The following is a 12,665-nucleotide window of genomic DNA, read 5'->3' on the forward strand; positions in this document are numbered from 1 at the left end:
CGGGGAGAGCACAGAAACACACGTGTAAGTGTTGACACGCACGGATGTCGTTTCAGAGTAAACGACATTAAAACCCTCACCTGCGTGGTCAAATGGTTTTTGCAAGGGTGCCAAGACCATTCAGGGAGGAAAGGGCAGTCGTTTCTACAGATGGTGCTGGGAAAGTGGATAATCCAATCATGAAAGAATGAATTTTACCCTGCCTTACACTATATACAAAAATTAACTCCAGATGAATCGAAGACTTAAACGTAAAACCTAAAACATCAAAATGAAAAAACTGTCGGGCCTCAGAGGATACTATTAACCTCCATTAACAGTGGGAGAAAATAGGGGCACCCGGGTGGCTCGGTTGGTTAAGCACCGGACTTCAGCTCAGGTCATGATCTCACGGTTCGTGAGTTCAAGCCCCACGTTGGGCTCTGTGCTGACAGCTCGGAGCCCGGAGCCCGCTTCGGATACTGTGTCTCCCTCTCTCTCTCTCTCCCCTTCCCCCATTCACACTCTGTCTCTCTCTCAAACATAAAGAAACATTAAAAAAAATTTTAACAGCTAAGTCGATAAATTTTATGTTGTGTCATACATATTAGAATTAATTACATATATACACAGCAAGACAGTATTGTGTCCTGTTTATCATTGTTCCCACCTGATGCATATCCTGGGGTCTGATGAATGATATACATTCAACAAAGATTAGCCCAATAAACAGAAGGCCTCTAAGAGCTTTTCCCCAAAAAAGATCAGTCTAAGAGTGTCACTGTTCTCCTCAAAAAATCTGTTCTCTGATCTTAAAACCCTGCTCTCTAGAGAAAAAGATGAGGGGCATACAGGCATTCGGGAACCCTTGCACTCTCTGTGCAACTCTTCGGTAAACCTAAAACTTTTCCGAAATAGAAAGCATATTTTTAAAACTGATAGGAAGGGGGATCCATAACGGTGTCACGGAAAGGGCCTGAACTTAGGGAAAGTGAAGAAAGGAAGTATTCTTTGATGGTGTATGTGGCATGGTTTGGACCAAACAATAAACACAAAAAATATGCATAGGAAAGAAAAAAAAAACATGGAAAGGAATATACAAAACACATTAAAAAGAAACTTGTAACAAATGAAAATATTAGCAAGAAAAACAGAGTGGTCATGGAGACTTGATCAACGTCAAAGGTCCTAATCCTTCTTCTGGGCCAACGTTGGCCACCATTCACGCCTCCTCTCCCACGAACAGGAGGAAACTGGATCGTGTGTGACAAGCATTATGGCGAGGTCGAGAGAGAGGACAGGTCCTCACACTGAGCTATAACATTACAGCTCCAACCCAAGAAGCCTCCAGTGAAAAGTAACTCAATCGCCCAGCTCCTTTCCATTGCTCAAAGCCTTATAGAAACAACTCTAAGTCACATTTTTTTTTTTTAAATCCTGGCAAGCTCCCAGTGAAATCAAAAGCTCAGTAAGAGCGGAGACTCAATCCCGGTGCTTTCAAAAGGTTTGACAAATGCATGGCTCGTTTTGATTACAGGGGAAATAGCGAGAGGAGGTGAGGCAGCCTGGCTGGTGTGGCAAGGACACAGGCTGCAGCCCTGGGGACCTGCTCGTTGGCTCCGGCTGTGCCCCCGGTGGCATGCGTGAATTCAGATGAGTCACTTCCCTGCTCCTAGCCTTGGTTTTCCCATCTAGAAAACGAGACCAGTCTCCAGCACTGGTTCTCCAACTTGAACATGCATCAGAATCACCTGGAAGGCTTGTTAAACCGCAGATTGCAGGGCTCCACCCCCAGAGTTTCTGCTTCAGTAGGTTTGGGGAGGGGGGGGTCCAAATTTGCATCTCTAACAAGCTCCCCGGTGGGGCTGGCACTGTTGATCTGGGACCCCACCTTGAGAACCACTGGTCTAGAACACCCCTGTCACTGATATTTCAAGAGTTACGATAAATACATCATCTGCCTTCTCATAGTGTTAAAAATCCTTCCTTTATCCATTTATTTATACAACAAATATTTGGGGGACGCCTACTATGCATCAGGCATTTTGCCAGGGGCTCAAAGGCAAACAAACAAGATTGCTGGGGAATCAACAAATACACATGTGTAATATTGGATAAATTGGGCTGTGCACAAAATGTAGAGGTGCACGCTGGCACCAGACTTCTCATCTGCAGAAATCGGTGGGAGAGTAGCTAGAGTCAACTTTAGGGAAAGGACTGCAACGTAAGAACCCTACCTCCAGCCAGCATGTCACCTGCTTGTCAGGGCACAAGACAGAAAGAGATTTGAGGGTATGCAAAATGCAATTCATTCAACAACTCTTTGTTCCAGGGATGGTCCAGCCACTGTCCCAAGCCCTGGAGACATAAAAAGAGTGATAAAATAAAGTGCCTGCCCTCAGCGAGTTTAACATTCTAGTGGGGGAGACAGAGAATGAGCAAATAAGTAATAAACATAGAAGAAGTGTCAGGAAGTGCAAAGTGTGTGAGGAAGAGTAAAGCGGGAAGACAATTAAAGTTGACGAAGGTCAGAAAGAACTCTCTCAGAAGGTGCCGGCTGAACAGAGAACAGAGGTGGGGGGGGGAGTCATCCACATAACTCGCTGTTTAGCCAAACAGCCTGTGAACCGGGGGAGAGTCCTCATAATTGGGAGAGACGAAGAGGAGAGGGAACAATGGCAAGCAATACATGTAGCAACAGATTGGAGAGGATGATGGATGTATAATCAAAGGAAGAGGGGGAGGGTGAAAATGGATGGATGGATGGATAGATGGATGGATGGATGGAGGATGAATAGTCTAGTAGATAGATAAATAATAGGAAAGAAAAACAGGATAGTAGAAGTTAAACCCAAATGGATGAAGATACACCAACTGGAAATGTGTGATTTACATGGTCTATAAAAGCTTTGTGATGCAGAATAAGGTTGGGACAGACTGGGTGGGGAACAGACACAGAAAACCTTTCAAAGATCTCATGGAAAAGAGATAGAGACCAGGTGAAAACAGGGGCATAGAAAGAAACAAATGGATTCCACAGATCTCCTCTCATTGGAGCAGAGGCAGCAATGTGCCTTCCTGGGGGAAATGTTAAGGGGTTTTCTGGATAAGAATGGAGTAAAATGCATCTGGTTGTGAGAACAGGAAAGGAAAGATAGCCATTCATTGAATAGAAAGACACAATAAAATGTTCAGGTGCTCCAGGGTTCCTTGGTGGCTCCGTCCGAGGAACGTGGGACTCTTGATCTCGGGGTTGTGGGTTCGAGCCCCGCATTGGGTGCAGACATTACTTAAAAATAAGATCTTTAGGGGCGCCTGGGTGGCTCAGTCAGTTGAGCATCCGACTTCAGCTCAGGTCATGATCTCACAGTTCATGAGTTCGAGCCCTGCATCGGGCTCTGTGCTGACAGCTCAGAGCCCGGATGGAGCCTGCTTCAGATTCTGTGTCTCCCTCTCTCTCTGCCCTTCCCCTGCTCACACTCTGTCTCTCTCTCTCTCTCAAAAATAAATAAAGATTTTTTTAAATAATAAAATAAAATCTTTAGAAAAAAATGTTCAAGTGCTCCAAAAAGCAAACGTATGCAAAAGGAAAATGAAACAACATGTAAAAGAAACCATAATGGTCGCAAAGAAAACTGGGAACAATAAAGTCAAGCATATAAATCCTTACACTAAATGGGTACAGAGAATGATCTGAATCTCCCATTAATTTAGTCAGCAAGGATGGGAATATTGGATTAAAAGCAAAACCTAACTGTTTTATGAATCACAGTATTCACTGAGTAGCAAGGGCAGAAAATCAAGGTGTGGACAAAGAGACCATGCCAATGAAGAGAAAGCGGGAAGAGCCATATGGATACCAGACCACATGGAATTCAAGTTAAATGTAGTAAACAGGATGAAGAATCCCTTCATGTTTGTCATCACCCATGAAAAAAAGGCATAATGTATGAGAAAGATATACTAGTCCCTTGTGTGCCAAATAAAATAGATTTCCCTATTTATAGTATATGTAACTGCTACTTTAAAGAGATCAAATGGAAGATTCCAGAACTAGACTGATCTGGTAGGAGGAAACGTAAGGAAGGACACAGAAGAATTAAGGCACACAATCAGTGAACTTGGATTTACAGCCTCCCTTTGCACACCTCAAGAAGAGAATATATGATTTTGGATGCCGCTAGAATATCATCAGCAAAAATCGACTCGCCTGCGAGAAGACAGTGGGCTGTAGTGGTCAGAGCCTTGGCCTCAAATCCTGTTCCCCATCAGTTATTAGTTGATGACTTTCAGTAATTACTTAACTTCTCTATGCCTCAGTTTCCTCATCTGTAAAACGTGATAATAAATGATTGGCTTTCTCTTAGGGATGTAGAGGAGATTAAACGAGTCATTACATGAAAAGTACCTAGCACAGCGCCCCACACGTAGGAAATTCTACAAATGGATGCTGTCATCATTCTTATCATCAATCACAAAGAAAAACAATGAATTCGAACCAATTAGAAGTTTCCCAGCCACGTCACTTGAGAATAATCCTAAAAGGTCTCGTGTTGGCAGAGGGGAGAACCCTCCTCAGTGGTAGGCACCCAAATACTCCCTAGGAGTCTGGAACCTTGAACTGTAGGCTCTTAGAGGTAGAAGGCCCCATAAAGTCAGTCTATATCCCCGTCTCATGCAAGAATGCTTCCAGTGCATTATGACTAGCGGCCAACTGGTCTCCCATCGGCACATGCCCAGGGCTGGGGGGCTCACCGTCTCTCAACGCACACCCTTCCATCACCAGCTGGGGCTCATATTAGAATGTTCTTCCCTATGCTGAACTGCAGTCAGCCTCCTAGAACTGTCATCCTCTTCCTTGGAGATTGTGTCATCATTCACTCACTCACTCATTCACTCATTCACCCATCCGTTCACTTGGCGATTCAGTAAATCCCAACTGGCACTTGCTACGTGCCAGGCACTGTGCCAGGAGCTCAGGCTATAACGGGGGGCACATGCAGACAGGGGCTCTGCCTCCAAGAGCCCACGATCTGGTGAGATCGACACACCGAATAACACAATCTCCTACTTGATTTGCGTCAAGAAGGAAATAGAGGACCCTATGAGACCAGACCACCTGGGGGTCCACACCTGGTCTGAAGGTATCAGGAAAGGCTTCCCTAAAGAAGTAACTCTGCTTTCCGGGAGCTGAAGGATGGTCTGGGGCCGACGGGAGTGAGGTTGTCGCCTCCTCTCCCTTCTGGACCCGACACCCTTTCGTCCCTCCTGGGGCCACCCTTCTGCAGGTGCCCGTGTGATGGTCAGAGGGGGACAAGGCATTCCACGTGCAGTCTGACTTCCTTTCCAATGAACGCCAAACTGGCACCAGCCTTTTGGGCAGCCCCATTATCTTGCTGATGCTGAAATCCTGACATTATGTTTATAGTTTTTTATTAGACAAAAAAAAAAAATCTCATCCAAAAAATAATATGTAAGAAAACGCATGCAGCTAGGCAAGAGTCTGTCGTAGTGACCCCAGGCTGGGTCTTGGGGACCCACCGCTCTCCTTCCCAAGGGAATTGTTCAAACCCCCCACCCCCAACATGTTGTTCTGCTCCAGAAATTTGCCGGGTGTCACTGTCATGCTCAGTTTGCTATATTCTGTGTATTCTTTTATCATTTTAAAATGATTTTTAATGTTTTTTCCCAGACTCCAGCAAAAACAAAAGACCTTCTTCTGGGGATCCTTCCCTAAATCCCTAAACCCTCACCCCCGCCCCCAGCTGTCTTCTGCCTCCCTTCATGCATCCCCTGCACCTACACACTATAATGCTGGATCATTTATTTTGTAAGACATTTCTCTTACGATGTGCCAGAGGCTCCTAAGCATTTTATTTGTACTAACTCACTGAGTCTCATAATACGTGGTATCATCGTCCCCAATTTACAGATGAGGAAACTGAGGCAGAAGTAAAGCTACATGCCCAGAGAAGGGGCACGCTCTTAGCCTCTGCTGCCCCCTTGTCGTCCGCACCCCTCTGTGCAGGACCACGTCCGAAGGTCCCGCCAGCCCCAGAGCCCAGCCAATTCTGGGAGCTCAGTCCAGGCCGTCGAACAAAACCAGACCAACAGTTCTGCCCAAGCACCACGAAAATTTCCAGGCTGTACACTTGGCTCCCTTCTCTGTTGCTCCCCACAAGTTCCCGGGAGCCTCGACGAAGAAGACAGAAAGCAAACAGGAAGTAGACTTTTGCCTTCTCTGACACCTGTTAGTATCAGGCCATCTGCCCGGAAGCAAGGAGTCTGTCCCTCTTCACCTTCTCACTGTTAAACATTCCCAGTGATGGGGAGCTCCATTGTTGCATCTCTGCGTTCTGTGCCTCCGCCCCTCCCCTGGTGGCCCCCCTCCGCTGCTCCCTGCCGCCATCCCCCATGGCACCTGCCCCTCTTCTCGCACACACTGGGACCCGCTTACTCACAAGTGGGGACAGCCTGTTTCCCAAACCCATCACCATGTTCCTGACCTTTAACTCGACAGCCGGTACAGCCACCACCCCTGAGCTGGTCTGACATAAGCAGCTCACCTCTGCCCCTTCACTTCCAGGCCCTTAAGGGACGACGAGCACGGTGCTGGGAGCAGTCCATTTCCGGGGGCAGCATGCTGGACAGAGATGTAATGTATCATACACATGGGTGGGTCTCATTTTAAGAAAAAAAGTATTGGGGCGCCTGGGTGGCTCAGTCGGTTAAGCGGCCGACTTCGGCTCAGGTCATGATCTCGCGGTCCGTGAGTTCGAGCCCCACGTCAGGCTCTGTGCTGACAGCTCAGAGCCTGGAGCCTGTTTCGGATTCTGTGTCTCCTTCTCTCTCTGACCCTCCCCCATTCATGCTCTGTCTCTCTCTGTCCCAAAAATAAATAAACGTTAAAAAAAAAATCTGAAAAAAAAAAAAAAGAAAAAAAGTATTATGCAAAAATATGATCTTAGAAAAGGAGTACATTTGGGGATGATTACTCACAAGCATTACAAAAAAGAGAATCGCTGGGACGTATAATCGAGACAATGCTTCTAACGTGCCCGCATTCTGAACTCACTCAATAAACACAGCTTCATTTCTTATTGTCATTGTTCCCATAATTGTGTGTTGATGACGCTTCTCGGGACTTGAGACAGAACAGTAACAACAAAATCCTACCACTGGTAAGTAAACCACTACAGTCTTTTATGGAACTAGAAACAACTAGGATGTTAATTACATCGTAGTAATTAACAGCCTGAAACAGCTATTCACCGAGTGTGCATATCAATGTACCCACTGGGCTGGCACGAGATAGCCAGGCTGCTGTCATTCCTTCCAGAAAAAAAACAATCTCATTACTTAGCAAACAGAGGAGCTGGATTAATAGCCCCTCATTTCTGCTAAATATTTTAATACATCAGTATTATCTGTTCCAAAGGAAATTTTCACTTTCTCATGCTCAGTAGGTGAAGCAGAACGTTTTCTGCTCAAAGAAATGCCTCACAGCCCATACCAAGACCCAAAAACTTTCTCTGAAAACATCAGTGCCCCGAATTTCACAGGCTGGTTCTTTCTCAGAGCCCCGGATGTCTAGGACTGTCACAGAAGCCAGGGCAGAGCTGAGTCAAACCTGTCCTTCCAGCTACGATTCCAAGGAAAACCCCAGGGCTGGCTGGGGCTGACGCATCTCCCATGGCCTCCCCATGTTCTTTCGGGACAGTTAGCCTCTTGCTTTTTGATGAACCGCAGCCCGTTCACAGGGATCACAGTGTTTTGCAAACTGCGTTCAGCTCTTCCCCGAGAAACAACTGGGAGTCTCATTTCCCTCATGAGGAAACAGGGACTCAGAAGGTGAAGGTAGCAGAGCTGGGACACGGAGCCAAGCCTTCCAGAACGACACCATGACCATTAACCACACTCCTCACTTGAATGGTTATGGTATCGTGTTTGTCTCAACGGCCGCCATTTATTGAACACCTGCTATGTGCTCTCTCTATATTTGCCACTACTGGGTGTCTAATAGACATCTGAAAAGTAACGTGTCCGTAAGAGGAAACGGTGTCACCCTCACCCCTGTTCCTCCCTCTGTCTCCCTAATCTTGGGAAACGGCACCACCATTCAGCCACTGACTGAGATCACAAGGCTTCGAGTCTTTCTGGGAAGAGAGAGAGACAGGAGGGAGAGGGAAAGAGGAAGGGCAGGGGAGGGAACGGTGGTAGAAGGAAGGGGCAAGGAGGGAGGGAAGAGGAAGGGAAGAGGTGAGGGAGGGTCAAAGAAAGGAACCTTCCACCACAGGAAAGCCCAGGTGGAAAGCCTACGTGTGTAATCTCTTTTAGCCTGTGTAAATCAGTGTCCTCAAAATAACATTTCATTTCCATTTGTTTGTTTGTTTGATTCAGACACCGGAAAAGGCACGGGATTCCCCGCCATTCAGAGTCACAAAACCATGAGCCTCCCTCAAACAACCGTTTGCAGAACAGGAATTCGGGCCCAGCCTGGAACTGGGTCCATTTTTCCAAAGGCAGGATGAACTAGCCGCAGGCCCTGAGGCTACAAAGCCTGAAATCCCACCCGGTAACATGGCTCTTATCCAGCCAGACCTAATACGAGGTGGAAACCGACACGGAGCAAAACAGGTGCACACAGAGAAAGCCACGGTGGCCAGTGGGAGTTGGGAGCAGTTCCCGGCAGGGCGGGCGGAGACGATGGCACTGGGGCCAGACCTCGGAAGGGAGGTGGGTGGGAAGGAGAGGGGAGGTGTGCTGGGCACGCAGCCTGAACCCAGCCAGCAGTCACTGGTCCCCCCAAGTGTGTGATTCCTGCTCCCCGCCTGCGGAAACGGGCAGGGTGGGCAGATTATGGAACGTGCCCAAGGTCACGCAAGGACAAGGAAAAGCCACGCTCTCTCGGGCAGATTTAAAGTCAGACCGGACGAGCGGTCACGTAGAGATGTGTGATGTGTGTGGTCCCCGCGCAGTGACACGTACCCGGCCTCTCCGGGGAAGGTTTCGCAGGGACTGTCTCCAAGGCGGACTCCCCACTGCCTCCTCCCTTTGACTGCACCCCATCGAGCTCCCTCTCAAGGGTCGAAGCTCCTGGAGGAGGGGAACCTTCCTATCTTGATGATGTTTCAGTCACCGCGGCCTGACTACCTGGCAAGTGTATTACCCTCCGCGGCCCCAATGCTTGGCCGCTTAGCCACGATTCCATTTGCCCCAGCTGCACACTCTTAGCGTCTCCTCCACGCCAGACCCGGAGGTGGCTCTAGGACTAAGACGTGAGCCTCACAGAGCTCCCCCAGGGTGGTGGGGACAGGGGTGGGGGTGGGGTGGACAGAGATATCAAGAACAGGTCTCCCCAGGGCATGGTGAGGGGTGGGGGAGTGTGGTCAGACCACAAAGAGCAGGGGAAATCAGAAAAGCACCACTAGAGGGGACGGAGTGAGGCCTGAGCCCTGTTCTGCAAGGCAAGGCAGGCGGAAGGCACTGAGGGAGGCGGGAACAGAATATGCAAAGGCATGGAGACCTGAAACACCGTAATGGGAACTAAGAGCCTCTCGGGAGCCCCGAACCGAGGGCAAAGGAGGGGATAAAACCAGAGCGCACTGCGGGGGGCTGATCTCAGCAGGCCGTGAATGCCAGGACGGGGAGTGCGGCCTCCCTCGTGGCTGCAGGAATTTCAGCCGAGGAGAGACGTGAGCGGGCTCGTGTAGCTGCGGCTCTCAGGACGGGATGTGTGCCGAGAGCCTGACGGCAGAGAGAGAGGAGGCTGCTACAACAGCCCGGGCGTAACAAAGAAAAAGAGAGAAGGCAGGAAGGCGGGGGGGGGGGGGGGGGGGGGGGGGGGGAGCCCGAAACGCGGCGGGGGAAGACGGAGCAGAGGGAAGTCGGGGGAAAGGGCGCCGCCGAGCGGCTGGCGGGCGAGCCGGCGGGCTGCGCGCCGCACCTGCCGGCGGCCGGGAGACTCACCGCGGAGCCAGCGCGCGCCGGCGTGCGTGTCCTTGGGGCGGAGGAGGCGGCGGTGCGCGGCGCTGCGGCCCACGTACCACAGCATCCAGAGCAGCTGCAGCAGCATGAGCGCCGTGAGGACGCACAGCAGGTCGCTCTTGCCCACGCCCGAGGCGTGCACGGCCCAGGCCAGCAGGAGCAGCAGCCCCGCCGCGAACACGATCAGCCCGTACTGGCTGCTCAGCGCCTCGGCCAGCTTCTGCGGGACGCTGGCGCGGAGCGCGCCCCGCCGAGGGGCCGGGGACTCCCGCGGGGCCGCGAGCTGGGGCGAGGGGCCGGCCGCGGGCCCCGACGGCACCCTGTCCGGGGCGCTCCCGGCCGCCTGGGGAGAGGCAGGCGCCCCCTGGCCCCCGGGCATCACGGAGTGACCCGCCCGGAGTCTGGTTCCGGGAGCGGCTGCGGGCCCGGGGCCCCACCGGCTGTCCCCACCCCCGCCCTTGCCCTGACGCTCTCTGCCGACCAGTCCCCCTCTCCCGATCGCCCTGCGACACCTGCTCTCCTCGCTTCTTCCCCTCTGCCCTCCCTCGGTCAAGGTGCACAGCCCGGTCCGCTCGCCGCCGCCGCCCCCCACCCGCTGACCCCGGGCTGACCCCGGCTGCCTCTTCGCGCTCCTGAAAGCGCACTGCCCACCTCCCGGGACTCCCCAAAGCCCGGGGGCAGCCCTCCCGCCCACTATTTGACCCACGCGGGCCGCTCCCCGCCCCTGACGCCTGGGACCCGGGCCAGCCCTCCCCCGACGTCCCCTCCCCGCGCCCGGCCCGCCCCCCCTCCGCTGTCCGCACCCCTGTCCGCTTCGTGGACGCCCGCCCACCCAGCCCTGCCCGGGCGTCACGGAAACCCTGGATGACGACAGGTGCCTCCTGGCTCCTGGGATTGCGGCGGGGGGCAAAGGGTCACCCTGAGTCAGCCGGACCGAGTAGGCGCAGGGGGCGTTGCTGGGGTCCGGCAGGGGTGTCCCACTGTGGGGACTGTCCCAGAGGAGCTGCGACGCCGACCGCAGAGGTCTAGGTGAGCCTCAAAATGTCCTTGTGAGTCTGTCCTTCACCCTGTGTATTTCTACCGCATGTTTTCTCTGTGTGAATCTCTCTCTGTGTCTGGCCGTCTGTCTTAGGGGTGTGTCTGGTTGGGACAAGGAGGCGACGGTGTCTCAGCGCTCCTCCCTAGGTCTATGAATGGGGGAGGGGTGCGTTTTGTTTGTGTCTGTGTTTGTGCATCTGGTGTCCTTGTGTGTCTGCCAGATGCCCAGATGCCCAGGAGCTGCCTCCCAAGGAGAGAGATCACCTGTGCACCCCCTCTAAGGGAATGGAAAGCTGCTTCTGGAAGCAGAGGTGTTGGGGGCAGCTGCCTTGGGCCTTCCCGGAGCTACAGGTGCCCCCAGCCCGTCCCTCAGCACCCCAGCCCCTCTGAAGCTGACCGCGTCTGCCAGGGTGTCCCGTTCAGATGCCACCGAAGAGGAGAGTCCCCCACCCCCACCCCCGCCAGAGGTTTTTGCAAAAGAGCATCCTAGAGGCAGAGGTGGCTGAGAGCAGAGTGGGAGCAGGGAGTTGGTGAGGGAGCTGCTGGGGGGGCCTGCAGCCTGGAGGAGGAAAGGCCTCCTGCGCGAGCCTCCTGTGCTGTAATAGAGGGCTCCTCACCCAGGAGACCCCCTCTTCCCCTGGGTTTCACGCTCTCTGTTGCTCTCCTGAAATTAATTGTTGAACAAGCAGACCCACATTTTCCTCTTGCAGTGGATCCACTGAATTACATAGCGGTTCTGACTGCCAGAGGGTCCTGAAGGGGCGGGGGGCGGGGGGCGGGGGCTGGACCAGCAGGGAGTCAACCTGGGAGCCTTGTCTTGCCTTCATTCATTTTTTTTTTTCACTCATTCATTGGTGTGGCCAACACTTACTTCTCCAACGCTGAATCATCTGCCAGGCTCTTCTGGGTACTGGAAACTTCAGCCATGAAAGACTGCCGTCAAGGCGCCGGCACCCTGGCAGGGACATGCTGAACAGACAAGTATGTGTGGGGAATGCACTGGGAGGCTGGAGAGCATCCGATGTGAGACTCGGCCCTGTCTTCTAATCATGGCCCGCAGGGGGGACTGAGCAAGCAGCCCCCGGGGAGCGGGGCTGCCCCGAGGGGAGGGTTGGGGGAGCCTTGAGTCTGCCAGGAAGGGTGAGACGTTCCTAGAGGAGGCACTGTTTGCTCCTCTTTTGGGAGGAAGGCTGTGACTTTCAGCTGGGTTTCCCCAGACCCAGGCCAGGTGATGCTCGGTAAATAAACCGAGGGGTTAACGAAGGCACCAGTGGGGGGAAGTTGCATGAACAAGCAAGCCAGGTGTGGGTCTCACCGGACCCGCAGGGCACGGGGCACGATGCCGTGTCTCCCCGCGTCTGCTCCGTCCCCTTCCCTTGCTTTCTTTTCCTCCTTAGCTCACACCTGGAACGTGTGTACGTCTGTGGCCCGTCTCTCCCGCCGTAACGAACGCTCTAGAAGGACATTGCCTATCTTGTCCATGGCTCTAGCTCCAGCGCATAGGACAGTGGTGACCAGCACACCCGAGGTGCTCAGTGAACACGTGTTGAATGCGTCCACCCCTCCAGTGAAGCCCTAACTCCCCATCCCTGTTAATGCGACCTTATTTGGAAATGATCGATCAAGTTGAGGTCATCAGGGTGGGCTCTGATCCAATACGG

General features: G+C 52.4%; 1 protein-coding gene across 1 annotated transcript in view; it reads right to left on the reverse strand.

The window, feature by feature from the left end:
- The window catches only part of OTOP1 (otopetrin 1), a 36,706-nt gene extending 26,352 nt beyond the window's left edge, over nt 1-10,354 (reverse strand). The window contains exon 1 of the mRNA XM_019453705.2: nt 9,949-10,354. Coding sequence (XP_019309250.2) covers nt 9,949-10,345 — 397 coding nt within the window. The 5' untranslated portion in view covers nt 10,346-10,354. The remainder of the gene's footprint in view (nt 1-9,948) is intronic.
- Between the last annotated feature and the right edge of the window lie 2,311 nt (nt 10,355-12,665).

Source organism: Panthera pardus, unplaced genomic scaffold (assembly GCF_024362965.1).
Source record: "Panthera pardus isolate Hobbes unplaced genomic scaffold, ASM2436296v1 HiC_scaffold_13, whole genome shotgun sequence".
Taxonomy (NCBI): Eukaryota; Metazoa; Chordata; class Mammalia; order Carnivora; family Felidae; genus Panthera; species Panthera pardus.